The following is a 27,584-nucleotide window of genomic DNA, read 5'->3' on the forward strand; positions in this document are numbered from 1 at the left end:
TCATCCTGCCTCTTCTCAGAAAATGGGAGATTCTGGAATCTTCCTTGTGTGATCTTATATTGCATGTGTTTGTAACTTAGATTCAGTGGGCGTGCTGTAATGGAATGGTAATTGTGAGCACTGCAGATGTAAGGTGACAATATAGTAACCCTGACACACCCGCTATAAATCAATGCATATTGGATTACTCTGAGTACTTACATTTTCATTCCTCCAAATAACATCTGTCTTCCTTCCCCATGGTCTGACTGTTCTTGCTTGAGGCACTTGAATTGTTATTGGAGCAATGGATGTGATGAAATCACATACGCATTGGGTCTAAAGAGACCCCTGCACGCCGCCATCCACTGGCCAGAGCTGAATAAGACCGGAAGAGAGTATAATAACATGCATGGATATGGCTTCTGACAAACGCATCTCCTGCTCTGCATTGAGTTTGGAGGTGGAAAATGGAGCAAATTTATGCTGCAAAATTCCCTGGCAGTAACAAAGTGCACATGATTGCTGGTGTCTTTAAGGGTTATCTTATTTATTTTATTATTTTATGTCATCAGATTGTGCTGTACAAAGGGTAGACAGGACGTTTGTTTGACAGAAACAGGTGAGGAGGGCCCTGCTCGAATGACCTTACTATTTAGATGTTCTTGCAAGGCATGAACCATTTCAGGCTTGCGATAAATTTATTGTTAAGTTAAATCCACAAGCTACTTCCAACAGCAGTTAGGAAAGCTATTTAAATGAAACCAGAGTCCTAACGCTTACCTTTTTTTTTTTTTTTTTTTTTTTTTTCTTCTTCTTCCTCCTCCCATGGTTTCACAAAACCCATTTAAATTGTTTCTTCCTTCTCCAGTGTGGATCTCTACAGTTCGAGAGTTTTGAGGACAGGGGAAATGTAAAAGAAAGTAAATCGTATCGCCTTTAAAGGTAGCTGTGCTTCCCTTATACATTTGGGTCTGTGTTGTAATAGAGCCACTTGAGACTTGGCAAGGTTCTTGCAACAAATTGTAATACTATTAAAACTTGGGCTTAATACTCCATTAAAACTCATCCCCACATAAATATCACATGTAGGTGCCTGTGTAAAATTCTGCCATCGAGTCTGTGACTTTAGTAACTGACTCCGAGTTTATAAACACCATGCTTTGCAGGTAAACACTTCACCTGTGCTGGCCAGCAACACATGAAAGGTATAAGCAAAGAATAATTAGATTAAAGGCAAATGAAGGAAGTCATACAAATAAAGAAAAGATCCAGCTGCCTGCCTAAATAAGTACGTTGACTTTTTTTTTTTTATTATATATACAGCGGAAGAAGGGGGGGGGGGGACATGTAAAGCATGTGTGTTTACAGAGGAAGCGGTTCTGCTTGAACTCTCCAAAATAAAACCAGACAAGACCGTGAGATGGGAAAGGATACACCAAAAGTTATTGCTTGATCAGAAACAGGATGACTTTTACTCATTTACAGGGAGATCCTGTCAAACTATTTAATTTTTTTCCTTGACTGGGTAACTAAAATAATAGACCAGGGAGGAGCTGCAGATATAGTCTATCTAGATTTCAGCAAAGCATTTGACGCTGTCACCATAAAAGACTTATAAATAAATTGCAGTATTTGGGTTTAAATTTTAACCCCTTAACGACCAATGATGGCACATCACGTTAAACCGGTCCGCTAACGACCAATGACGTGCCTGGCACATCTACAATCACTTTCTTCTCTTAATGACAAAGCCCGTACGTGTACAGGCTCAAAATGCATTGTTTTCAATGGGTTTAGGGACCGCCCGTTGTAACATAGTTCATAACGTAGTAACATAGTTCATAAGGTTGAAAAAAGACCAAAGTCCTTAAGGGGTTAACCGATGTTGCTGTAATGCCTCTATGTCAAGCCATTAAGCAACACTGAGGTCGGCATTAGGCGCCCCGTGTGGCCCCTCCCAGGACCTCAACGCCTGCCATACACTGTATGATGGTGGACGCCTGTTTAATACCTCAATAGCGAGGCATTCGGCAACACCAAACACCCACCCCAACATGCACTGTGCCACTGCGGAAGATTTTGCCACTTGCAAGATGGTGGTTAAAAAAAATAAACAAGTTTCCAAGAGGATCTCTCCAGACCCTCCTGAAAACGCTGGCTCAGGTACTGCATTCAGCCATGCAAGTCAATGGAGCCCAGCTTTCTAATCACAATTATTAACATATTTAAAACAAAATGAAAACAAAAATGGAAAAAAAAATTATGCAGTGATGTCCCCATCAGGGGAACCATCCAGTTCCGGCAAAATGGGAAAAAAGTCCAGAAATAATAAAAAAAATAATAATAAAGTTTATTAAGTGCTAAAATTAGCCCTGTATCTTCCCAAAAACCCTGACATGGAAAGATTTAAAATGCTAGCATTTGAAATACCCAAAGAGGTGTCTACTTTAAAAACATTTTTAAAAATGGTTTGATGGGGGTAAATTGGAGTGGTCGGCTTCAAGGATAGAGGGAATAGGCACAGACTGACCTTTTAGCCCCCAAACAACCCGACAAACCCATTCCAACCTTCTGGTTGGAATTATTGTACTCAAGATGTTGCTGAACACACATTGGGGTGTGGTTTGACAGTGACCTTGGCGTGGTAAATTCACATCTGAAGTACAATGTGTGTTTGGGGGAAAAAAGTACCACTACAAAATTTGACAAAGGCTGCTGGTAAAATTAGTGTATGGAAAGGGTTAAAATACTGCCATTTGAAATACCCTGGGGAGTCTAGTTTTCAAACATGTCCCAAATAGGACATGGGGGCAGTAGGACCATATGTCATAGTTCCAAGTTAAAAAAATGCACACTTCCGAAATGTGGCACTTTATGTCCCCAGCAACCTAACAAACACATGCATGGGGGGTATCGCTGTACTCGGGAGATGTTGCTGAACACATACTGGGGTGTTGTGTAACAGTGACAGCTATACCTGAAATACAATTTGTCTGATTAAAAAAAAAATACTATCACAAAGTTTGACAAAGGGTGGTAGTAAAATTAGTGCATGGAAAGGGTTACAATACCAGCATTTGAAATACTTTGAGGTGTCTTGTTTTAAAAAATATATCGTTTGATGGCAGTACATTGCATTGGCCGACTTCAAAGATACCCAAATAACACATGGGGCAGAATGACCAGATTCAGAAAAAAAATATTTTGAAATAGCAAAACGTTACTTGCACTTATTGTCCAATAACTTGCAGAAAAAAAGCCAAAAACATTGGGTATTTCTAAACTCAGAACAAATAGAATCTATTTAGCAGGTTTTTTATTAGCTTTTTTAGATGAATAAAAGATTTTTCAAATAAAAGTGAGAAAAAGTGGGTTTCTTAAAAAATTTCATTTTATTTTTTTTTTTTTATAGGAAATGAGATCATCTGATAAAAAAAATAGTATCTGAAAAAAGCCCTTCTTGTCCTGAAAAACAAAACAACTTGTGTGGGTTCACTAAATGGGAGAGGAGAAAATTTACAGCTGAACACCACAAAAGTGTTAAAACATCCTTGGCCACAAAGAGTAAAAAAAAAAAAACAGCCTGGTTTTATAGGGGTTAAAGCAGCTGAATGGATAAGGCTAGGGTTGAGTGGCTGTGACATACTAAAGCAGAGCATGATTTCCTCCCCTCGGAGACTGGGCCCCAGGGCAGTATTCCAACATGATAACGACCCCAAACACATCTCCAAGACGACCACTGCCCGAGGGTAAAGGTGATGGACTGACCAAGCATGTCTCCAGACCTAAACCCTATTGAGCATCTGTGGGGCATCCTCAAATGGAAGGTGGGGGAGCGCAAGGTCTCTAACATCTACCGGGATGTCCTCATGGAGGAGTGGAAGAGGACTCCAGTGGTGACCTGTGAAGCTCTGGTGAACTCCATGCCCAAGATGGTTAAGGACATTTCCACTTAGGGGTGTACTCACTTTTGTTGCCAAGGTTTAGAGATTAATGGCTGTGTGTTGAGTTATTTTGAGGGGACAGCAAATTTACACTGTTATACAGGCTGTACACTCACTGTAGCAGAGTGTCATTTCTTCGGTGTTGTGACGAGAAAAGATATAATAAAATATTTACAAAAATGTGAGGGGTGTACTCACTTTTGTGAGATACTGTATGTGTGTATATATATATATATGAGAATTGATAGAAATTAATGAGAATTGATAGAAATTTTGAAATAACTGAGAGGGTGTTAAATAAATGGAAGATCTTCCATCCTCCAGAGATGGTAGCGTTTTATACGGGTAGGGAAATGAAACACGCATGGGACAGGCATAAAGCTATCCTGTATCTAAGACAAGATCAAAGTCTGATTGAAGTCTGAGACAGATATTAGGAAAATGTTCAGACTAGATGGGTTGAATTGTTCTCATCTGCCATTAAATATGTTTCTATATGTATCCTGGAAGGTCTGTAAGGAGGGTGACGGCGGCATTCCAATGTTTTTGATGTAATGCTTCTCCATACAGTGCTAATTAGGTCATAGTATTATGGAATCTGATTCCTATTAGCATTCCTGAGAAAGAAAACTCTTTCATAGATCATTGATCTTGGCACAAGGGACAGGGTGGCAATGTACGCAAGCAGTTTAAAACACAAAAAAGCTCTGAGTAAGTTGAGGGAGTGTGTTTGTTGTGTGTTTGTTAATGCGTGTGTTAGAGAGAGTGTGTATGTGTATGGGGAGGAGAGCATACAGAATATGTGTACAATCCTGTCTAAACACATTTACAGACAGGGAGCATAGAAATGGAATAGGGATCCAGTCAGGATGTAAATGCTATCCTACATGTTCATTCACAGGTCTGAGGGACTGGATGAGTGTATTTGGGAACATACGCACATACACTTGCTGTTTCCTGGGAGGAAATATGTCTATATTGCGTAAGAACAGAAGCAGCCGTCACATCTCACGTCTCGCTCCTTAACGAACAATCATTAAGCCTACAATGAAGTCGCAAGACCGTAAAGATGCCAGTCACCACAAGCCCCGTCCATACGCCCCATAATACCGCCCATTACCGTGATGGCACCGCCTCCTGGAACTTGACCCTCCTATCCGTTCCATAATGCCGCTGCCCCTCTAACACATGTCCCGCCCACTGGAACGCACGCTCGCTCCCAGGGTATCCCCGCCATGGACCTGCAGCTGCTGGAGCACCGGGTGCGGGTAACCAGCATAGACAAGTCCGGCCTGTGGTTTTACACTCACCCGCTGGTCAAGCTGCTCTTCCTGCCGCACCGCACCAGGTACCGGGGGGAGGGGCAGGTATTGGGTGGCAGGCTCGGGTCCCGAGTAGTTGCTATAAGTATCGGTTCATCTTGTCCGAAACATATTTTGCTTTGGATCCGTGGGGCTTGTGAGCGTCCGGTTTCTGGCGCTTTCAGCTCGCCGGTAAAGTCTCCTGTTTACCGTCTATTTAAACTTGTTGTTTGCATTGTGCTGTTGATGGTGTTCTCTGGCATAACGCAATGTAAACAGCTTCGCAACAGCGGTATGAGCCATATGGCATGCCGTGCCCCAGCCCTCCGTGATGCCCCAGCCCTCCGTGATGCCCCAGCCCTCCGTGATGCCCCAGCCCTCCGTGATGCCCCAGCCCTCCGTGATGCCCCAGCCCTCCGTGATGCCCCAGCCCTCCGTGATGCCCCGAGCACCGCATCCATGCCATCCTGTCACAATTGCCAAGCGCAGCCGTATCCCTGTCCCCGTAGAGGTAGCGCTGTGTAAATACTATGCATTGCTGGACCAATCTGGCCCCGCACCGTCAGGATACATGAAGGCAGATTACACACCGCTTTAATCGCTAAGAGGGAGAAGATTCCTATTAAGCAGACGGTTCGGGTCGGATAACGTAATACGGAGAGCGTGGTTATAGTAAAGTTTATAGACTGGGATCCTCACTTCTATCCATCTGCGAGCAGATATGTGCGGGAGAGAAGAGCACGTGATTAAATAGAGCATGCGCAGTGATGTGCTCTCTGTATGGGAAATACTTTCTGTACAGCCATAAGTATGACATGGATGAGGTTCACCTACAACACGTGTGCTTCCTGCAATCATGTCCCTTTTTACTTACTAGAGCAGCTTTTCAGCAGAGGTGGCCAAGTGACTCTCTAAGTAAAATAACTACGCAACAATATTTATGTCCAAGTCGTGGCCGTTGGACATACTGGCACTAGTAGTTTTAAAGGCATGGTTCTCGCGCATGGTGATGTCTGTTGCGAGCGTGTGCCGCCGTGACTTTAATCGGTCGGCTGTATGTTTTTTCCTGGAAACAGAATAACGCTCACTTGGCCCGTCTAATCTGCACGTCTTATTTTTTACTTTATGGCTCGAGCTTTCATCAGGCCTTGAACTCTTTGTAGATTCAGGATATCCGTACGCCTATCCTATACATGTTTATATTGCCTTCCTGCGTTAAGCTTTGCCACTTATGTTGGAAGCCTCTCCCACTTATCTACTACCCTCTTGCTAAAGTAAAACGAAATGTCTGACTGCATGCGCTTGATTCGTAACTTTAAAATCCCTGTCTCGCACCGGATGTTTTGCCGGTGTTTATGATTATGTAACATTCTGTGTAACTTTTATAACAATTCTGCCATGTACGTGAGAAAATTATCTATGGGCCCCGAACAGTGAAAGCAAACCTCATTTGTCTCCTGAACAGATGCAAGTTTTTCAGCTTGACGGAAACCCCTGAAGACTACACGCTGATGCTGGACGAAGAAGGCTTTGAAGGTAAAGGAATATCTTGCGGCGCTGCTTCTATATGATAAATGGCTGTTTATGGAGGTTACGTGGGGGTAGAATGTGAATGTCCGTTGGGGGTCCTGTCCGCGCATCCCTGTTTACTCGCTAATGTCAGCGTTCTTTCACATTGGGCTATCACAATGAGCTGCTGCTCGTGGGCACAATGCTTTCTGCAAGCTCAGCCGCAGTGAGATTTTCCGGTACAGAGAGCTGGTGTAACGTTCTGATGGCGTGTGTTATACGTGTAGTTCTGCGCATTTAGTAGCAAGGTGAGGCATTTCATCTCATTATTCAAAGGTTACTGTGAATCCACCCCGTTCGCTGGTCTATTTATTGTCGAATGGCTAGTGGTACCCAGAATTAGCACGCTGCCGGGATTTCTCGCATCCAAGTGAAGAATGTTGGCCCGCGGGGCTCCAGTACAGTTAAAGGTTTTGCAGGAAACAAGTCGCCGGCCACAAGATGGACTTTGCTGCTATGCTCCTCATCTATTATGGCTACTCTTGATTTTATTGACACTTCTCCATCCCGTTCCTATGATCCGTACCGTCTGGATATGATCATTTGCTCAACAACTAAGTACGAAACGGGAATAGTCGCATTAGTTAAAAATAATTTTCTTTGTCAACCAGTACTACAGTAAGAGGCCTAAGGGAGCTGTCGCTGAAGGGTTAAAAGGTGTGCAAATTGTGAAGGTGAAGTTCGTGGGAGTAGCAGCAGTATGATGCGTGACATCGTGTGCACAGGATCTTTTTTTAGTCGCGTACGCCGTCCATATGATGCTGAAATCTGGATATTATAGAAGTCCAGGTTCACCGCCTCTGACAGTGTTTGGTAAGGGAGAGGACCTAGCGGGATGCCAGGCTTAGTGCCCTCGATGGGCCACATTTACCTGCGTAGGTGTGACTATAGAATGTGCTGCCGCACCGGCTTCGGAGGAACGGAATACGCCACCCTTGCTTCCTTCATAGTAGTAGAGTAACACTGTAGAAGATCTTCGATTTGAAAGGACTTCAGTAACAAGAAATAATGTCCAAGCTAGCTTTTTAATTAAATTTAAAATCCCATTTATTTTTCGCTCGGTTTTACGCAAGAGCAGCGTGTTGGCCACAGATCTGAGATGTTTATAAGAAGTTTTTGCTCGGGTCGGTGCAGGATCTCGGCTCGCTGTGGTAGAAGTGAAAGGGGTATATAGCGCCAGGAAGGAAGGAGAAAGGCCTGGCTCTATTATCTGATGGCCTTGGAGGGCTTGCGCTTCCTCTTGCTTGCGAGGCTGTGTGCCAGAACATGTGTGCTAGCTTTAGACTTGGACATGAGAAGCTGCTGGATACGGTACAGTCCTGTTTCCTGCAAGTTAAATGAATGTATGAATGCAGTGTGTGACCAACGGCCTGCAACATGGGCTCCTCAAACACACTAGACAGAACTTTAAAGGGACCCTCCAGCCGTCATATGAACTGTAATGCATAAGATAGCTGGTAATGGGGGGGGGGGATTCTGCAAAAACTGATTTTGATTTCAATGAGAGTGCTTTGCTGCCATAGTTTGGTTGTTTTGAGAACTCTCGAAGTACTTTTTTATGCATTCTTCTAAAGTTTATTCACAAAATAAAATCTGTAGGTCGCCTTGTGATATTTTGGTTCCCTTTTCAAACTCTACGCTGGTGTAAGTCTTCATACTTAAGAAGTCCTTTCCCCTGAAAACTTTCATGCCCTCAGGGTGGCAAAGATCGAGCCCTTCTACTGTTTACCACAAGACAGTATAATAAAGACAGTATAATAAATATAATGTTTGTGTATTAGATTGGGCTAAGATACCCAAACCGGAACGCATACACGTGACTAACACGCAGCTGGCGAAAAGCATTGTGTGGAAACTGGAATTGTGTTAGAAAACGGCTTAATATTTTTTAATATGATAGTAGCCACAAAAAAGGAGAACGTTCCCCTTTTAATTAAAGTCTCCCTTGGCATCAGATAATGTGTATGAATATGAACATGGGGTGCCATTTGCCAAAATAAAACTTTACATTTGTCTACTAACTGTAGGTCTAACTATCGGGTCTAGTGACTGTGTTGATGGACCCTGGACAAAACCCAACTTCCTCTTTGGATAAGGTGGCCCTACCTGCAAACACCTGTGTTCCTTAGTTGAAGAATACGAACCAGGCATAAAATAACCTGTTTTGTATACAACTCCAGATGGAAATTTCCACTGCTGATGAAACTATTTCTTTGTAAATACATAACTTTGGTTGGATTAACCATTTTTTACTGTAGCAATCCATGCAAAACATCTAGCTTCCTATGAAAGTGAGCGTCGGTTCCTTTTTATTGGCCGTCTAGACACACCCTGCAGCTTTACCTGTTTTTAGCACAGATCATTTTGTGAGTCAGACGCTTTAAGAAATACCCAAATCATTGTGATGCCGGGTTCTGTGTCTTGCCCTGACTCATCTTGTGTCATACAAGCAATTGTTAACATGTTTATTTGACTAGAATGAAATTATCTTTTATTAAGTGTTTCAGCTTGTTAAATAGATCAACCCCATCTGTCTGATTTTAAATGACTGGAAAAATCTCCCACCTTGCGCTAGATGGATGATCCAAAGGACCGCAAGTGATATGTGGGTGGTGTGCATGACTTGCCGGAAGTACCAAATAAGTGTAGGATGGAACCTGGGCTGGCATGAAATGGTTAACAATGAAACTTCTTGGTATAAAGTCAGGAAGGAGAAGTTTCTTCACTTCCATCTGCATTTCAGTGATCTGCCTATTATGTTTCACAACTGATGGACTTTGCAGCTACCTTTGTGAAGAAGAAAAAATGTTTGGGGTGAGAGGTGGTGGGCGTGCTGGTTTCACACCCCATTGAGTATTAATCGGCAGACTGGTAATCTGCAGCGTACCGTTCTGTCTGTCACGCTGTTCTTTGATTCAAGCCATTGAAGGATAAACACAGACATAGGGAGCCACCAACATGTCGTTAGTGTGTGCAGTTTAGCATGTGTAATCTGTCGTGTGCTGTTCCATGCTCCATGTTGGGCCAGACTTTTAATTTGGCGATTATTTGAAGTTGCCAGACCACAACCATGCTCCACAAATACTAAGGTGCTCTTTCAGGAAAGCTTTTTTTACAGCTTCATGTAAATTTGGCTTCCCCCGTCATCTATTAAAGATGAAATATTCTTATTTGTACGTGTGAAATGTAACTTGTGCTCCTGATCAGATGATAACAATACCTTGGGGGTTGTAGTTACTATAATTTTCCAGGAATTTAGAATATTTGACTTTGTTTTCAGATTTGTTTGCTATCACTGGGTGTTAAGCAATCCTTCCTGTTTTTCAGATGTTATTTGTGTTTTTTTAGTAGTTTAACAAGTGTATTGTGGCTCTTATTTCTTTCAGAGCTACCCCCATCAGATTACCTGCACGTGGCGGAAAACACGTGGCGAGTACTGAACGTCCTGTCCAATGGGTGCTCTTCAAGTGGCGTCCAGACTGTGGGTGTTACGAAGATCGCCAAATCTGTCATCGCCCCTCTGGCCGAGCACAATGTATCTGTGTTGATGTTGTCGACCTACCAGACTGACTACATTTTGGTGAGGAACTTCTCTGTGTGAAACCAAGTTGTGCAGCGAGCTGTTTTACAAACTTTTGGTGCAGTCTGGTATAAATATGATTTTGGTCACCAATTAAACTTGTGAATGACTTGGTGAGAAATCTGGAATATGTTACTGTGCATTGGCAGCTATATTTCTCCAAACAGGGTGGACCTCAAACTTTAAAGTTCCTGCAGTGCCAAGTTTCCACATCAACCAGAAACTCTTCTACTGCAGTTTTCATCTATGTCCATCAAGATTATTGTGTTGGGACACTCATTGGAACGAAGATTTATTATTTTTGTTTTAACTCTTAACAGGGTTGTCCTCATTGCCCGTACACCTTGATTATGCAGTGACTTTGTCATCGGTTGGCACCTATTAGACATTCTATAAACTGATGTTTTGCCATCTGTTATAGCTATTTTTGGCCATATTTTTCTCCAGCTTGAGTTGCAGATGGGCAAATCGGAGCTGTGCCAGGGTTTGGCCAAGCTTTAAGAGCCATAGCATAAGTCGCACCTAGAACATAAAAAAAGTCTTCACCCCTCCCCATCTTTCAGTCCTTCATTAATATTTGTAAATGATCCTGATGTGTTAGACCACAGTTATCAACAATGTATGGCAGGCTTTCTCTGGCTTGGAGTCAAGGTGAGCCTAGCAGACACAGTATAATTGCGTACAGTTGTTCACTTTAAAAGTTAACACTCACTCATTACCAACCTGTTTTTGTGATTTATATATATAATATAAATTTTAGTTATGTTAAAAGCTGTGACAGTTTGCCTTAATATAATGGGAAACAAAAGGCCCTCAAGCGATATTTTACCTTTAAGTTCTGGAACAAGTAAAACGTGTGTGTGTGTGTGTGTGTGTGTGTGTATTTTGTTTTTAACCTGGATCCCCTCACCTCTTGAATGAAGTTGATGGACTTTTTGTTAACCTAAGTGTCTGTTATTATGTTACCTGTACACACGCCAAGAAATCTTATAATGTGTTAACATATACACAAGCATAAATCTTGGCTTCAAAGGAGATCACTAGCCAGTGAGCAACATATGTAAATAAGTAAAAGATCAGACTAGAAATACAAATGTTTTTCACATTACAAAGCTCCATCTGCATCTTGAAATGGATTTATGCTCTTGTAATGCTTCTTCTGTTGCTGTTGCAAAAAGTACTTTTCTTTTATGAAGGGACAACGTTATAAAGGGGACCCAAACCATCTGCTTAAGTGGTTTTAGGCTAACGAGAAGAAATATTTTCCAGCCAGATGGAAGGGGGTGGAAAAGGCCATTGGGGTACATAGAGCACCCTGTTGATTTATTGCTTGCAGATTAACTCCCCATCTCTCATTTCCTTGTTGTTTGGCTTCATAATAACTCATAACTGAAAGGTGTCAGTTTTGCATACTAATTAGTAATAATGAAAAACAAATTGGTGGCATGCAAGGGCCACATAGGCCTAGACCCATGATTTGAACAGCCCTACATTAGTGTAGGTAATAGTTGGTAACTTTTTTGCCCCTATTTGTCCCCAGATTGTATTGTGAGATGTTTGGTTACAGGTACAGCTCTGCTCGTTGAAAGCTTAGTCTATTACAGGCTTATTTTTACATTGTAAAGCAGTGGTTTGTTTTTTGGAATTGTTAGTCCAAGCTGATACCTCTTTAATTGGCGAATACAGACAAATATGTAGTCACGAAAGATTCAGGGACCTTAGAGGTCCCAGACAGAAGACTGATATGGCTGTATCTAGTTTACATATTAAGCCTAGTCATAGTAACACTTTATATTTGTCCTTAGGTCCGGGATGAGGATCTCCCTGTGGTCTTTAGCACACTCTCAGGAGAACTTAGTATCTACAGGGAGGAGAACGGAGACTTGGTTCAGATGAATCGTGGTGAAGCCACTAATGAATTGAAGAAAAAGAGCTGTAAGTGGTTGTGTTGCTGATTATGTAGTGTTTTTACCCCGTACAGCACATATGAATACTGCATGCCAAGGCCTACGCTAATCTGAATTATGTTTGAAGGGAGGCGGCTCACAAAAAATCCTATAGTAAAGTTATTCACCACTCTGTTTAGAAGGAATAAGAGTAATTGGAGAGCATATATTTTTAGGCATTAGATTCCACAGTTTGTAAATACGGGGAACAATTTATTTTTAGTGAACTTTAAACTGTTGGTATCCAAATTAATAAAAATGATTAAGCTGTAAATGTTGCAGCTTTGCAATAGTTCTGTGTTACAGGCCGTAAGAGGGTAAGTACCCAGGAACCTTCATGCATGCTCAAACCCAACCTAAAAAATCCTTAGATCTCATTTGTCTGACTAGCTACTTGCCTATCTCCCTGCTTGCTTTTACCTCTAAGTTGCTTGAACGGATTGTGTACAATCTCCTTACTAACTTCATCTCCTCTGGTTCCCTCCTTGACACTCTGGTTCTGGTTTCAAACCCCTTCACTCTACTGAAACACCTCTAACAAAAGTCTCCCAATAACTTTCTGTCTGCCAAAGCAAAGGTCACTTCTCCATTCCAATACTCTTGGATTTCTCTGCTGCTTTTGATGACCACCTTCTTGACTCACTTTCTATTACAGGCATTCAAGATACAGGTCTGTCCTGGATCCCCCGATATCTGTCTAACTGTTCCTTCTCTGGCAAGACATCACCACCTCTTCCGCTTTAGGCTGGCACCCCCACCCCAAGGATCGGTCCTTGGCCCTCTGCCGTTCTCTCTTTATACGTCAACTCTTGGCAAACTAATCAACTAGTTTTGGCCTCATCTATATGGAGATGATACCCAAATCTACTCCTGGTCCAAAGCTAAACTCTTCCCTCCTTCCATCTCCACCCCAGTACCTGAATTCTGTGTCACTATTAACACGACTATCTCTCCTACTAACCAGGCCCGATGCCTTGGGGTCATCTTTGACTCAAACCTCCTTCATCCCTCACATTCAGTCCCTCGCCAGATCCTGCCGCTTGCACCTTCCGCCCATTATTCACCCAAGAATCCACAACAAAAACTCAGGTTCATTGACTTATCATTTCCCGTCTTGACTGCTGCAAAATTCTTTTGGCTCGACTCCACTGCTTATCTTCCTTGCACGCCGCTCCTCTTCTGCTTCTCCACTCCTCTACTGGCTCCCTGGGCTGCCCCATATCTCTTGAACCTACTTCCACCAACCTTCAGCTTTCACCCTTCCTCGAAACATCTAAAAACCTTCAGAGAATCCACACTATCTTAGTTGCTAGAACTTACCTGTCGCTGATGCATCGTACAATGTTTATTCTCACCCCATTGCCTCCAAGATTGTAAGCTTGTGAGTTGGGCTCTCTCATCCTAATGTATTGTTTGTCTTAGTCTGTCAATTCTAGTCTTATCATACCCCTTGAATATATGTATTGTAAAAAGCGCTGCATAAACTGTTGGCGCTATATGAATAAAAGAATACTAATAATGCATATAAGTAATCTGTGGCCGCTGTAATATGCATTCTTCTAAAATAATAAAAGGAACACTTCATCTAGAAGTTACAGGCCTGCTGCAGCAGCTGCCCTTCAATGCTAAGTATGTACCCCCACTAAAATCAATAAGAACACTTGTGGTCCATGTCCACTGACTTTAAACAGGCCCTCACCCCAGTATTTGCTGAGCTATTTCTAGAGATGAGTATATAACGTACAGGGGCATGTGTTCCGCCAACCACATCTCCTGGGCTGCTGATGAATGGGGAAGGGTCAAATGCATACTTTGCAGAATCCCCAAGCGTTTGCAAAATGGACGCCACGAAAATTGAACAGGGTATTAATGTGCACATTATGGCTAAAATGTCCCTTTAAGAAGTACGTGACATAGATATGCTCAATTTACACACACACACTTACCGTATTTGCTCGATTATAAGACGTGGTTTTTTCCAGAGCAAATGCTCTGAAAATTACCCCTCGTCTTATAATCGAGGTCGTCTTCTAATCAGACCTCATTCTGCTGGGGCCAGGCTGCTTACCGTGCTTTGGTCGCAAGCAGCGTCGCTCCTACTAGCTGCAGGAGAACAGGAAGCTAGCACAGTCCTCACATAACTCTGCCTCCCCCTCCTTTCTCTGGGGGCGGGGCCAGAGAAGTTGCTCGCACAACCAGGCCCCTGCAGAAGTCTGCGAATGGGAGATCTGCAGTTCAGGTAAGGGGGTGGGGGAGGGGTTTTGTGATTAATGTGTGAAGTATGTGTGATTTAATGGAATGAATGAGTATTTAAATGTGTGTGTGTGTGCTAGCATGGATGTGTAAGGGGGTGGTGGTGGTAGCATGGCATAGGGAGGCTGTAATCACACTATTATCATCCCCAGGTTCCAGCATGTACTGGCTGCCTTGGCTTGATAGGAGTGTGATTGCTGTTAGCAGATATATACCTCCAGAGTGGCATATAGGGGTATAAGGCATATCATGGGGCAGAGGGGCATATAGGGGGTTAAAAGGCATATCATGGGGCACAGTGGCATATAGGAGGATAGAAGACATTTCTGGAGGCAGAGTGGCATATAGAGGGTTAAAAGGCACATCAAGGGGCAGAGTGGCAAAAAGGGGGGGTATAAGGCATTTCTAGGGGCAGAGTGGCAAGCCTGGGGGCAGATGTGCATAACTGGGGGGGGCAGGTTGGCAAATAAAAGGAAATAAAAAAATATATTTTTCTCAATCATATCTTTTATTAAATATGAAAAAATAGTTTACATTAATATTTACTAGTAAAACGTTTTTCCTATAGGGCAGGGTTTTTGTTTTTTTCCTAAATTAATATTTTGATTTTGGGGGGTCGTCTTATAATCAGGGTCGTCTTTTAATCGAGCAAATACGGTACTTACTCTGGAATACCTGTCCTTGGGATTTTGAATTTTTCACATCATGGTCTATGATCTGCACACAGGTGGCCACAAGAGGGGGATAAAGGACCAGTATTTGCTTTATTGTACACTAAAGTGGCTTTGCACCCTCTTTTTTATAACTAGATAGATTTATAATCTGTTTATAACTAGAAAGACTGAGTAAAACAGAAAAAGAGCAGTTACAAAACACACAGAATGCATCTGTAACAATCGCATCAATTCCAGAGGGTAGAGGACTTGGTGGACTTGGAACGGCAACAGTAAAAAAGTTTGAGATTACATAATGAGGTCACAATAAAATTAATATGAAAAAAGTGTTATCAAATCATACAGGCATGGCATTCACCACAGTGTGTATAATTATTGCATTTTATCTAAGGGTATTGGTTGTGATCAAGCATGTTGTTGGATGGCAGGTTCTATGCAGTCTGATGTCACTAAGTAACCATAAGGGGGGCCATGTGCTATCATACATACGTTTCATTTTTCCTGTTCTCCTAAAACATCTATGTGTAACCCCATTTTTAGTGTGTGGGGGGGGGGGGACTAGATTCAGTAATTTCCGGGGCCATATTTGCTATGCCCAAAGTTCTCTTCTTTTTGGCAGCAGAAGTAAATCAACTCCTGGTTGGGTTTATTTGGCTGCCATTGAAATACTGCATACAAGGCTGAGTCAAGTACCGTATTTGCTCGATTATAAGACGACCCCCCAAAATCAAAATATTAATTTAGGAAAAAAACCTGAATATAAGACTACCCTATAGGAAAAAAGTTTTACTAGTAAATATTAATTAATGTAAACTAATTTTCATATTTAATAAAAGCTATGATTGAGAAAAATATATATTTTTTATTTCCTTTTATTTGCCAACCTGCCCCCCCCCCCAGTTATGCACATCTGCCCCCAGGCTTGCCACTCTGCCTCCAGAAATGTCTTATACCCTCCTATATGCCACTGTGCCCCATGATATGCCTTTTAACCCCCTATATGCCCCTCTGCCCCATGATATGCCTTATACCCCTATATGCCACTCTGGCATATAGGGGGTTAAAATGCATTTCTGGAGGTGTGTGTGTGTGTATGTGTATATATATATGTACATGTATATATGCTAACAGCAATCACACTCCTATCAAGCCAAGGCAGCCAGTACATGCTGGAACCTGTGGATGTGTGCCATGCTACCACCACCCCCACCACCCTTACACATCCATGCTATCACACACACTCATTCACAAACATTTAAATACTCATTCATTCCATACTTGTGCAAAAACCCTCCCCCACCCCCTTACCTGAACTGCAGATCTCCCACTCGCAGACTTCTGCAGGGGTCCGGCTGTGCGAGCAACTTCTCTGGCCCCGCCCCCAGAGGAAGGAGGGGGAAGGCAGAGTTATGTGAGGACTGTGCTAGCTTCCTGTTCTCCTGGATGCTGCTCGCGACCAAAGCCCGCTAAGCAGCCTGGCCCCAGCAGAATGAGGTCTGATTAGAAGACGACCTCGGTTATAAGACGAGGGGGATTTTTCAGAGCATTTGCTCTGGAAAAAACCTCGTCTTATAATGGAGCAAATACGGTAATTTTATATTTTATGGCCCCTAAAAGCTTTTTTTGAAAAGTGGTTCAAGTGCAGATATAGCATATTTTGATATTTAGTAGTGCTGATGACCACTTTTGTTTTTTCGTTTTGCTTTTTTAGTATTCAGTCTGACGGTACATCCAGTGCAAAGTCCACCGAATAGATTCTGTATTTTGACCTTGGATCCGGACACTCTTCCGTCCATTTCAACCATTCTCCTGGATGTCCTTTTCTATTCCCACACGTGAGTGTCTTCCTGTAATGTGGCAAGGGCACTTGTTCTGGTCATACTTCGCTCGGTGATGGGCTACCAAGTTATTCGATCACAATTACGCTCAATGTGAGGTTCAGTAGAATGTTTGTGGAAATTGTCATGCTTATGCTGTGTTCTTTTCTATCGCAGATCTCAAAGCAGTTCATCTGCTGCCTCCCAGGACATTGGATTATTCCATTTTTTTGCCTTTTCCTTGATAGATGGGTACATCTCTATTGTAATGGACACAGAGGCACAGAAGAGGTAAGAACTTCAAATAAACAAGAGATTTGGAACTCAATCTGTAGATTGGTAGGTAGCTGCTCCTATGAAAGAGCCTATGCCTGTACTTCACTGTGTCCTAATGTCTCTGTGTCACTAGCAACATATAAAAGACATATAGAATTGTGGATATATTCACCCCCCCCCTTGCAATTTAATGACTGCATTTCTTTCTGAGGCTATTCAGGTGCAGAAACAAGATTGATGCATTAAAACTAAAATATTAATAATGTTTCTGAACCTTTTAGCTCAAGTAAGAATTATGGCATGGAATATTTCCAAGGTTTAGTATTGTGGGCATTTGCACATCTTTCATTTTCACAAAGTAGAGATTTTACTTTTTCAGTGCCCACGTTTTTAGTTTCTTATGAGTCGTACGTGACCGGTTTCCTGGCCATGGCAGGCAGATAAAGCATTGTCTGCCAAGGGGAATTACTGGCGTCCCCCCCCTCTCATATTCTTATCTGCTTTCATCTCTTAGGTTTCCAACTGACTTACTTCTAACAAGTTCATCTGGGGAACTTTGGAGAATGGTGAGAATTGGTGGGCAGCCCCTGGGCTTTGGTAAGTTCCTGTGGTTAAGTGGTTTCGCTTATTGCTGTTTTTCCACCAATATGTGTTAGAGTTGCCAAAGTTTGCGGGGAAATACATGAAAAGGTGAAACCCTGCATTTTTTTCTTCTTCTTCAAACCACATAAAATTGGAAATCCAGAGAATGCTTGCTATAGAATGAAATAGGAATTCTCTATTCAGTATGAACATACAGCCTGCTTCATATGGCCCATATTTTTGTTTTCTCTTTATGGTTCGAATACTATTTTGCAGACTCGAAAGCAAGTGCAAATTAGTGCTTGTGCTTATTTTTTGTTGACAATTTTCCTTGTCTTTGGTTACTGAAAAGGAGAAGCATAATTAAGTATACTGCGCACGCTGTGGTTCTTTCCACCGCAAACAAAATAAAGATGGATCAGAGCTTTTAACACAAAATGTTATGGCTTCAGCGTAAGCTGTATTAAAAGACTCCCTTTATGCTTTTCCTATTGTGGATCTGCATGCATGTATCATTGAAAATGCCATTATTCCATATTTGTGAACTTAACCGTATAGTTACGTTATAGAACTAATAAACCCTAGTTGTAATTTCTTCACAAAAATAAACCAGTGATATGATAAAGACCATACACGCAACTGGTAATAAATAATAACATTGCCTTTTATTTATAGAGCCAACAGGTTTCATAGCACTATTACAAAGCTCATTAGCAGCAGATGTCATTAAGTGTCGGCATCAAAGGATCCACTTGTTCATCAAGAAACCTTTTGGGTCTCGCTAGCACCTGGAGATCCCCTGCATCACAGGAGCCTATGTTACACCCCCGAGGTGAAGTACATCCTTGCGTTAAAGTATTCATACATCTACGGTATATGTTTGTGACTGAATTAAATTCACAAAAAGATGTTTCAAGCAAAACTAACATAGGCCTCTGCTCTGCTTGGATGAACAAAGGGACGTTTTTGAAGCTGGCACTAATTACAACTTTTGCTTGGAAATAATTATAGGTCATTGGCATGGTCTTTGTTATCACTTGCTTGTTTTTTGTAGAATTTTTTTTTTATATACATTAATATAACTATCTATTTCACATGTGCATTATGGTGTACATCCGTTTGAAGTATGTTTGTGTGTGTGTGTATATATGTGTATTATATTATATTATTATATTATTATTATATTATATATTTTTTTTTTTTGTTTATTTTTGGGCATCAGCTTAAATGAGCAGTATTTAACTTAGCAAAAGCCAATTTCCACCACATGGCAGCATTGCACAGGCATTGGGGGCATCCATCCAGAACGATGGCACACTGGCCTTCTTGGCATGCTAACTGGCCACTGGGCCTAATTGAATGGTTCCTAGAACCTAGTTCCAGCAGTTGGGGATAGCAACTGACAGAATCTCAAGATTCTCTTCGTTGGGGGTAACTGTTGATTTGTAACTCTGTCTGTAGTATTCTTGTCTCTATTAATGAACATATTTATGTTTTATGCAGATGAATGTGGAATCGTGGCCCAAATAGCAGGACCTCTGGCTACTGCAGACATATCTGCCTATTACATTAGCACCTTCAATTTTGATCACGCCTTGGTAAGAATTAGAGAGCGTTTAAGCTCTGCTTCAATGCTTTCACATTTTATTTTCTCAATTAGCTGTGTTCTCAATCACACTGGCACGCTCCTATTTATTTGGCTTTTATGGGTACTTTGTGTATGTTCTCGAGCCCTGGATCATGTTTCCATCTGCTTATTGTGATAGTAAAGTCTGACTGGCGATGTAAAAATGCCCTAGTTTTATGTAAGAATTTTTTTTTAATAAATGTATTATTGTCAATACCCTTACAGGGCCGTTCACTGTCCCTCTAAAGAAGAATGCATATTTAAAATAATGCACTCTACCTGAGGTAGAATTTGCAGCTCTAAAGCTGCCCTCCTCTGCCGCAGTCCAACAATTTTTGCCACTGAAGTAGCCAGTCAGTGGCAAGAAAATGCACAATGAGAACGCTATCCAGGCATGCGCATGGGGATCTAAGTAGACCACCCAGAGTTTTCCGCCAAACCGTTGCTGTCGCATGCTGGAGGTGTGTGTGTGTGTGTGTGTGTGTGTGTATATATGTATGTATGTATGTATGTATATATATACATGTGTGTGTATATATATACCGTATTTGCTCGATTATAAGACGAGGTTTTTTTCAGAGCAAATGCTCTGAAAAATACCCCTCGTCTTCTAATCGGGGTCGTCTTCTAATCAGACCTCAAATAGAGGTCTGATTAGGAGACTAAGATCCAGATCCCCCGCACCGCTGCAGGGGACCTGGATCCTCCTGTCTCATCCCCCCCCCATCATACACACACTTACCGGTGCTTCCTGCTGTGTTGCCGGGGCAGCGGGTTGACGTCTACGCGATCTGCATAGACAACGTCTGCTGCAGCCGGAAGGAGGTGTGGCTAGCAGCGGGCATTGTCTGTGTCCGTCGCGTAGACCTTCCCCGACTGTCAGAGATCAGAGCTCCCTGCACCGGTGCCGCTCAGGTGCGGGGAACTCTGATCTCTGACAGCCGGGGAAAGTATACGCGACGGATGCATACAAACCCCCGCTGCCAACTCCACCTCCTTCCGGCTGCAGCGGAAGGCGACGTCAACCCGCTGCCCCGGCTGGAAGCACCGGTAAGAGAGGGCTGAGAGGGGGGGGGGGGGAGTGTGTGTGTGTGTGTTAAATCGGGGTATAGGGTGTGTGTGTGTGTGTTAAATGGGGTCGTCTTATAATCGAGCAAATGTATTAGGGCTGCAACTAACGATTATTTTAATAATCGATTAGTTGGCCGATTATTTTTTCGATTAATCGGATAAAAAAATACATTATTTTAAATTGAAGAAAAATTGCAATAAAAAACATACAATTTACACTTTCATCTCTTTATTGCAATGGCCTCTCTCTATTCACCTTCTTATTTTACTGACATAATAATAAAAGCTACAAGAACCCAAACACAGTGTTTCTCAAACTAGGTTTTAATACAACGTTATTAGTAAATATTAATTCATATGTTAACTATTTTTCATTTTTAATAAAAACTGAGAAAAAAGCCTTGTTTAAATTTTTTTCATTTACCAAACTGCCCCCAGTTATGCACATCTGACCCCCAGCTTGCCACTCTGCCCCCATATATGCCTTATACCTCTTATATGCCAGATTCCACTGTGCCCCCTGATATGCCTTATACTCCTTATATGCCAGTGATATGCAACTGAGCCCCCTGATTTACCTTTTACCCCGATTTGCCTAATATCGATATGCCTTATACCCCCTATATGCCCTGAAATTCATAATACCCCCCCATACACCACTATAACTCACCCATACACCACTCTGGCTCCTCCCCCTCCCATACACCACTCTGGCTCCTCCCCCTCATACTCCACTCTGCCTCCTCCCCTCCCATACATCACTTTTCCTCCTCCCCCTCCCTTATACCACTCTGCCTCCTCCCCCCTCCCATACTCCACTCTGCCTCCTCCCCCTCCCATACACCACTCTGGCTCCTCCCATACTCCACTCTGCCTCCTCCCCCCTCCCATACTCCACTCTGCTTCCTCCCCCCCTCCCATACTCCACTCTGCCGCCTGTGAACCTCCGTTGCTGACAAGACACCAGGGAGCTGGGTAGAGAGGCAGAGTGGCGTATGGGAGGGGGAGGAGCCAGAGTGGTATATGGGAGGGTGGCTCCCATACACCCCTCTGACTCCTCCCCCCTCCCATACATCACTCTGCCTCTCTACCCGGCTCTGTTACTGACAGGCACTTTCACTGCAGCTTCATAGAAGCCTCAGTGTAAGTGAAGGTGAGTAACGGAGTCTGTCTGTGCGATGCAGACCCTCACCGGCTGACAGAGAGGATGATTATATATATATATATAATATAATATATATATATATATATATATATATAATTACATACACACACACACACACACAGTCAAAAAATAGAGTATTGCAGAGTATGCGGTGATACCTTTTTTTATTGGACTAACCTATATTAAAAAGACAAGCTTTCGAGAGTTATCCTCCCTTCATCATGTCTGAAGCAATACTAATCAACATGATAGAGGTTACAACTTAAAACAAGTGATGGTATAAGAGAAGGGGTGAGTGGGGTGTCGTATATAATAGGTCTGGAGGTGAGAAATGCAGAGAGGTAGAGAGATAACCCAGGGACAGAACAAATAAACTTAAGGAAACAGCAATTAGACACACATTGGATGTTTAGATGAAGTTCATATGACGTTCTGGTAGTGTGTAAGGAAACCAGAATCCACATTAAGTCCCTCTTTTATGGTGTTAAAATGTGTAATCATTTTCATCTCAAATGTTTTTCTTTCCTGAGAGTCTCTGAAATTTCCTTTGAGTACTTTAATTTTTAGGTTTTGGAGTGATTGTTCTGTGTGAAATGATGTCCTACCAGGGTGCAATATTTGTCTTCCTCATGGTTTTTGATGGAGCTTTGGTGCAGGTTCATTCTAAGGTGCAGCTTAAGCCCAGTTTCTCCAATGTAGCACCCTTTGTCACATGCAGAGAATTGTATCATGTACACCACGTTTGCCGATGTACATGAGTAAGAGTCTTTGATGCTGTATGTTTTGTTGTTGTGACTGGCTGTGTTACTGTCACATATATGTTGGCAAAGTTTGCAGCGGGGTTTGTTGCATGGTACAGTGCCATTCTGTGTATGCTCCTGTTCTGGGGGCCAGTTTGCTGCGCACTAATCTTTTCCTCAGGTTTGGTGGTTGCTTAAATGCCAGTATAGGGGGCTGAGGGAATATTTTTTTCAGTATGGGGTCTTCTGAGAGTATCGGCTTCATCCTTTTATATATATATATATATATATATATATATATATATATATATATATATATATATATATATATATATATATATATATATATAATTAGGGCTGCAACAACTAATCGATAATCGATCGATTATAAAAAGAGGTTTGTTTTTTTTTTGCTCTGGGAAAACTCATTTCTTTCTATAATCCGACCTCAGAGATTGGATTATAACACTAGAATCCGGATCCCCTGCAGGGGACCTGGATTCCTCTCACTGTTAGCCAGCGGACAACTTCCACCTCTCCCACTTCCGCTGGGGCTTCTACGATGCAGCGCCAGCATCACATGACCTTCATCGCAGAAGCCCCAGCGGAAGTGAAGGGGAGTAATGACCCCCACCGGCGGACAGACAGGAGAATCCAGGTCTCCTGCAGAGGATCATCCTCTCTGTCAGCTGGTGTGGGTTTGCGCGATGCGCGCAGACAGCCTCCGTTACTCCCCTTCACTTCCGCTGGGGCTTCTATGAAGCTTCAGTGAAAGTGCCGGTCAGCAACAGAGGTTCACAAGACACCAGGGAGTCGGGAAGAGAGGCAGAGTGGTGTATGGGTGGGGGGAGGTAGAGTGGTGTATTGGAGTCGGGGAGAGAGAGAGTGGTGTATTGGAGTCGGGGAGAGAGAGAGTGGTGTATGGGAGTCGGGGAGAGAGGTAGTGGTGTATGGGAGTCGGGGAGAGAGGCAGGGTGGTTTATGGGTTATGAGTTACAGTGGTGTATGGGGAGTATAATTTCAGGGAAGCAGAGTGGCATATCTGGGGGAGATAGAGTGGTGTATAGGGGGAGGTAGAGTGGTGTATGGGGCTATAATGAATTTCAGAGTGGCATACCTGGGGAGGCAGAGTGGTGAATCAGGGAGTATAATGAATTTCAGGGTGGTGTAGGGCATTTATGGGGGTGGAGTGGCATATAGGGAGGTATAAGGCATAAATGGGGAGCAAGTGACATATTGGAAGGTATAGGGCATATCTGAGGGGCAAAGTGGAATATTGGAAGTTATAAGGCATATCAGGGGGCACAGTGGCATATAGTGGGTATAAGGCATATCAATATTAAGCATATCAGGGGGTTATAGGGTATATCAGGGGAGCTCAGTTGCATATAAGGAGTATATGGCATATCGGGGCACAGTGGAATCTCTGGCATATAGGAGGTATAAGGCATGTCTGGGGGCAGAGTGGCAAGCTGGGGCTCGCACACAGCGTGTCTTCTCTTCCTCTGCCCAGGAACCCAGCAGGTCTAGACAATCCCTTCCCGCTCTCAGATGGCCTTCCGTTGGATGTTTCTGAGTGCCAGCAGTCATTACAAGCTATCAATCAGCGGGAAGCCAATGATGCTTTGGCAGTCTGAACTCCTGTGAAGCTGCAGGGAGATGCCCTGTCACTGCAAGAAAATGAGGACGTGTATGTACGTCATACAGGTTTTTAATGAATGTCTTTTTCATAGGCATTATCATATGCATTAAAGTGCATTTGAGCATCCTTTCAGCTTATAGTTAAATGGCTATTTTAATCACAAGTTGACTAGCAAATGAAAAGATCGTCTATATGTGTATCTGCTTATCACTAAAGAGCATCCTGCTATTCTGGTACTCATTCAGCTTTGTGTTATAAACACCTACGGTAAGTAAGGCCATTTCCATATGCACCAAAAGCATGAAAAAAATGCAAAGGGGAAGGCATAAATACAGATTTCTCTGTATTCAAATGTAAACTGACATTCTAGGTATAAGACTGTTAAAGCAGTCTTGGGAAAGTTATTAAACTAGTTTATTAAGAGTACCAGCATTGTGTAAAAGAAGTATGAGTGCACAATTAAACCGTTATCTTGTGCAGTATGTTTCCAGCCTCTCCAGGCAATAGTATACACAGGTGGATTCCAGCCAGCATAAATGTTTGAGTCTATTACCAATAGCTGTGTGATTTTTGTTTCAGATTTAATTTTGCTTTTGTTTTCAAAATAATCCATTCCCATATTTTGGTGAAAAATGTAAACAAAACATGTAAATATGCTCCTACTGATGCAGACTTCTAATTTGCTGTCTTTGGGCAGGTGCCAGAAGAAGACATTGAGCGTGTTATCTGTTTGTTACACCAGCGGCAGGAAGGTCAAAGCTAAGATGGAGTTTTCCAGATAAGTTTACTGTCTGTTGGCTGCTTATTCAGTGACTGGAGACTCTGGGATACCTTGAAAGCAGGAAGACAGGCCCTGAGTTGCTGCACACTCCACTTCTCACTCGAAGATAGAAATGCGTTCTAAAGGTCTTTCCAAAGCTATATCCCCTGTGCCACGTAGCACCGTCGACTAATTTCATTTTTTTTTTCAGGGAATCGGCTACTTAAAAAAAGGGCTTGTCTCAGAAAAGCACTTACATACACTCTGAAACACGAGTGACAGATGCTGCAGTGACGGGTCCAGGCAGCACAAAATTAAACTTTTTATAGGCATGCACTTTTCTACAGAAAAGCAAATGTGATGCCACATTTGAAAGCAATAAGCACAAGTGCTTAAGTAATCATTTAAAAATATAGGTTATTTGCCTTTTTTTCCGTGTTTTTTGATGGAATAAAAGCTAAAGTTTGCCATCAGTGTACATGTTGTGGTGCTTTTGGGATGTGAAGCAGAGTTTAAATGTAAAAGTTTAACATCCGTTGAGTTGTAAATAAATAGTGGTTTGGTTTTAATTACTTTGCTTGATTTTTGGCATTCACTGTGAGCAAGGATTGGCGGTAACTGCACAGAGACAATGTCTCCTCCCTACTCATTTGTTACTCTTGTGTATTCCGTCTTATTGTTGGATGTCGGAATTATTGTGCAGACTCCAAAGCTTATAACATAGGAAATCTTCTCGACGGTGATAAGCCAACAGTGTTTGAAGTGTTGCTTATACTTTACATATAAATAACAAATAATGCTTTTCTAAGACATATCTTAGTTACTGTGCAATCTGAAAACTCAAGGGCTATTATTGAAGAATTGTGTTTCCCTAGCACAATGTGTTACATAACAGCTGGCCTATCAGAAGGCCTTGCATATAACAATACACATGCCATATGTGTTTGTTTTTTTTTCTTCTTATACTAGCCTTAATTTATAGGCTAGAATTTTTTTTGTTTGCAAAAGGTCATTTTACAAGTCTTGGTTCTTTTTGTGTGAAAAGTTTGCACGTTTTAAATGTTTTGTTACAACCATGTCATCACAGCATAGTTGGTGCAGTAAGAAATTACTAGGTTACAGGACATTTTTGTGTCAGGGCACAATGACTAGTTTTAGAGGTACTTTAGTACCTCCACCCTTTGTACAACAAAGTCAAAGAATGATAGAGCCATTTCACATATATCATTTCAAGGAATGACATCATTGTCTTTGAAAAATGGCATGGTGTCGGGTTGTAGCGGGTACATTTTTTTACCCATACATTGTGTTAGGTCATTGGCTAGGAAGTGTATAAGTGAAAAGTTATGTAAATGTCTAAACCCTCCATTATCTCAAAGGCAGGATTTAGACCAAAAAAAACTAGTAAAAATGGTTACCTGGTTGGTTGTGTGCGCACCCACAATCCTCCTTTTATTTACTCACAGAATACTTTGCACGTGACCTTGCGTACTGCATTCGGGGCTAACGGAAGGTAGTCTTGATAAGCGTGCATGCGCTAACGGCAACCAGGCAACCATATTGGAAATTCCCAGCACCTTTTAAGCAACGTTTTGTATATATACATTTGCTGGTGTTTTTGTTAACACAATGTATATAAAAAGTGTTATACTTACCTGTAGGGCAGCCTGTCATCGACACATTTGTGGATGACAGTTTCGCTTTAATGCTGACATGATGGTATACTGCACCTTTCTTATGTTATGTAAAACTGTTACTTTATAGACTCTTTTGGCAATGGCTCACAATGCAACATGCAAAAAAGGGATATACACTACATTGATTTTCTTTATTTACATAAAGTATTTTTGCATAGCTCTTTGCCTTATATATTGTACTAATAAACAGCTTGATTGTTTGTTTGTGTACTTGTCTTTCTTGTGTGGTGTTACAGTGACTAATTGCATTAATTTTTTCTAAAAAGCCATGGGCTGTATACAAATGTAAATTGATGTATTTTCTTTCTGTGATATTAAAGCCCACACCCCAATGTTTTGCGTCGGAACCTCGTTTCAATGTTATCTATAAGTTACACAGGACCAGCTCCCCATGGATTGTCGTGGAACAAACTATTTTATCCAAGGTTAACGTGGTGTTTTATAAAACAATTGTGTACAACAACCATAACTTGTACAGAGCAGGGTCTCCTGTACCAGTAGAAGCCAGTTTCTACAGTGATGACCAGAGAAGTGGGAGAAAATGCCTCTGGCATCAGCAGGTAACCCCCCCCCTCTTTTAAACCAACAATTTTGCAAACCTTACTTTTAATACAAGTTGGGCTTGCCAATTGACTCTTAGGAACACAGTTCAGTTCAACGGGAAATTGATGTATGCATGTAATAGAAAATAAAAAAATACTAAAATGTATTTGCGTAGAAAGGCTTAGGGATCTTGCTAAACAATTTGGTTGTTGCAAGTAGTCTACTTATTTATTTTTACATCTTGTAATTTGGTATACTGGTATGCTTCTGGAAATGTTACAATCACAACATGATTAGTAAAATAAATTAAAATGTGATAACATATAAAAATTATCCAGTTATGTTACCAAATGTAAAACATAATAAATATATTTTTATGATTAACTCCTAAAATGAGAACTGTATCTTCTAAAAA

General features: G+C 41.9%; 1 protein-coding gene across 2 annotated transcripts; it reads left to right on the top strand.

Annotated features, from left to right (window-relative positions):
• Positions 1 to 5,132: 5,132 nt before the first annotated feature.
• CASTOR1 (cytosolic arginine sensor for mTORC1 subunit 1) lies at positions 5,133 to 25,498 on the top strand. Of its 2 annotated transcripts, none has more exons than XM_053468567.1 (9): positions 5,133 to 5,274; positions 6,693 to 6,763; positions 10,183 to 10,376; positions 12,182 to 12,311; positions 16,961 to 17,084; positions 17,244 to 17,357; positions 17,857 to 17,939; positions 19,428 to 19,522; positions 24,867 to 25,498. In XM_053468567.1, the coding sequence occupies exons 1-9, from the start codon at positions 5,162 to 5,164 to the stop codon at positions 24,930 to 24,932; spliced, it is 990 nt and encodes a 329-aa protein (XP_053324542.1). In that variant the 5' UTR covers positions 5,133 to 5,161; the 3' UTR covers positions 24,933 to 25,498. The 2 variants fall into 2 exon arrangements, with proteins under 2 accessions (XP_053324542.1, XP_053324543.1); XM_053468568.1 differs by lacking the exon at positions 24,867 to 25,498 and adding an exon at positions 18,600 to 18,756.
• Positions 25,499 to 27,584: the final 2,086 nt, after the last annotated feature.

The sequence above is a fragment of the Spea bombifrons genome, chromosome 1 (assembly GCF_027358695.1).
Source record: "Spea bombifrons isolate aSpeBom1 chromosome 1, aSpeBom1.2.pri, whole genome shotgun sequence".
NCBI lineage: Eukaryota > Metazoa > Chordata > Amphibia > Anura > Pelobatidae > Spea > Spea bombifrons.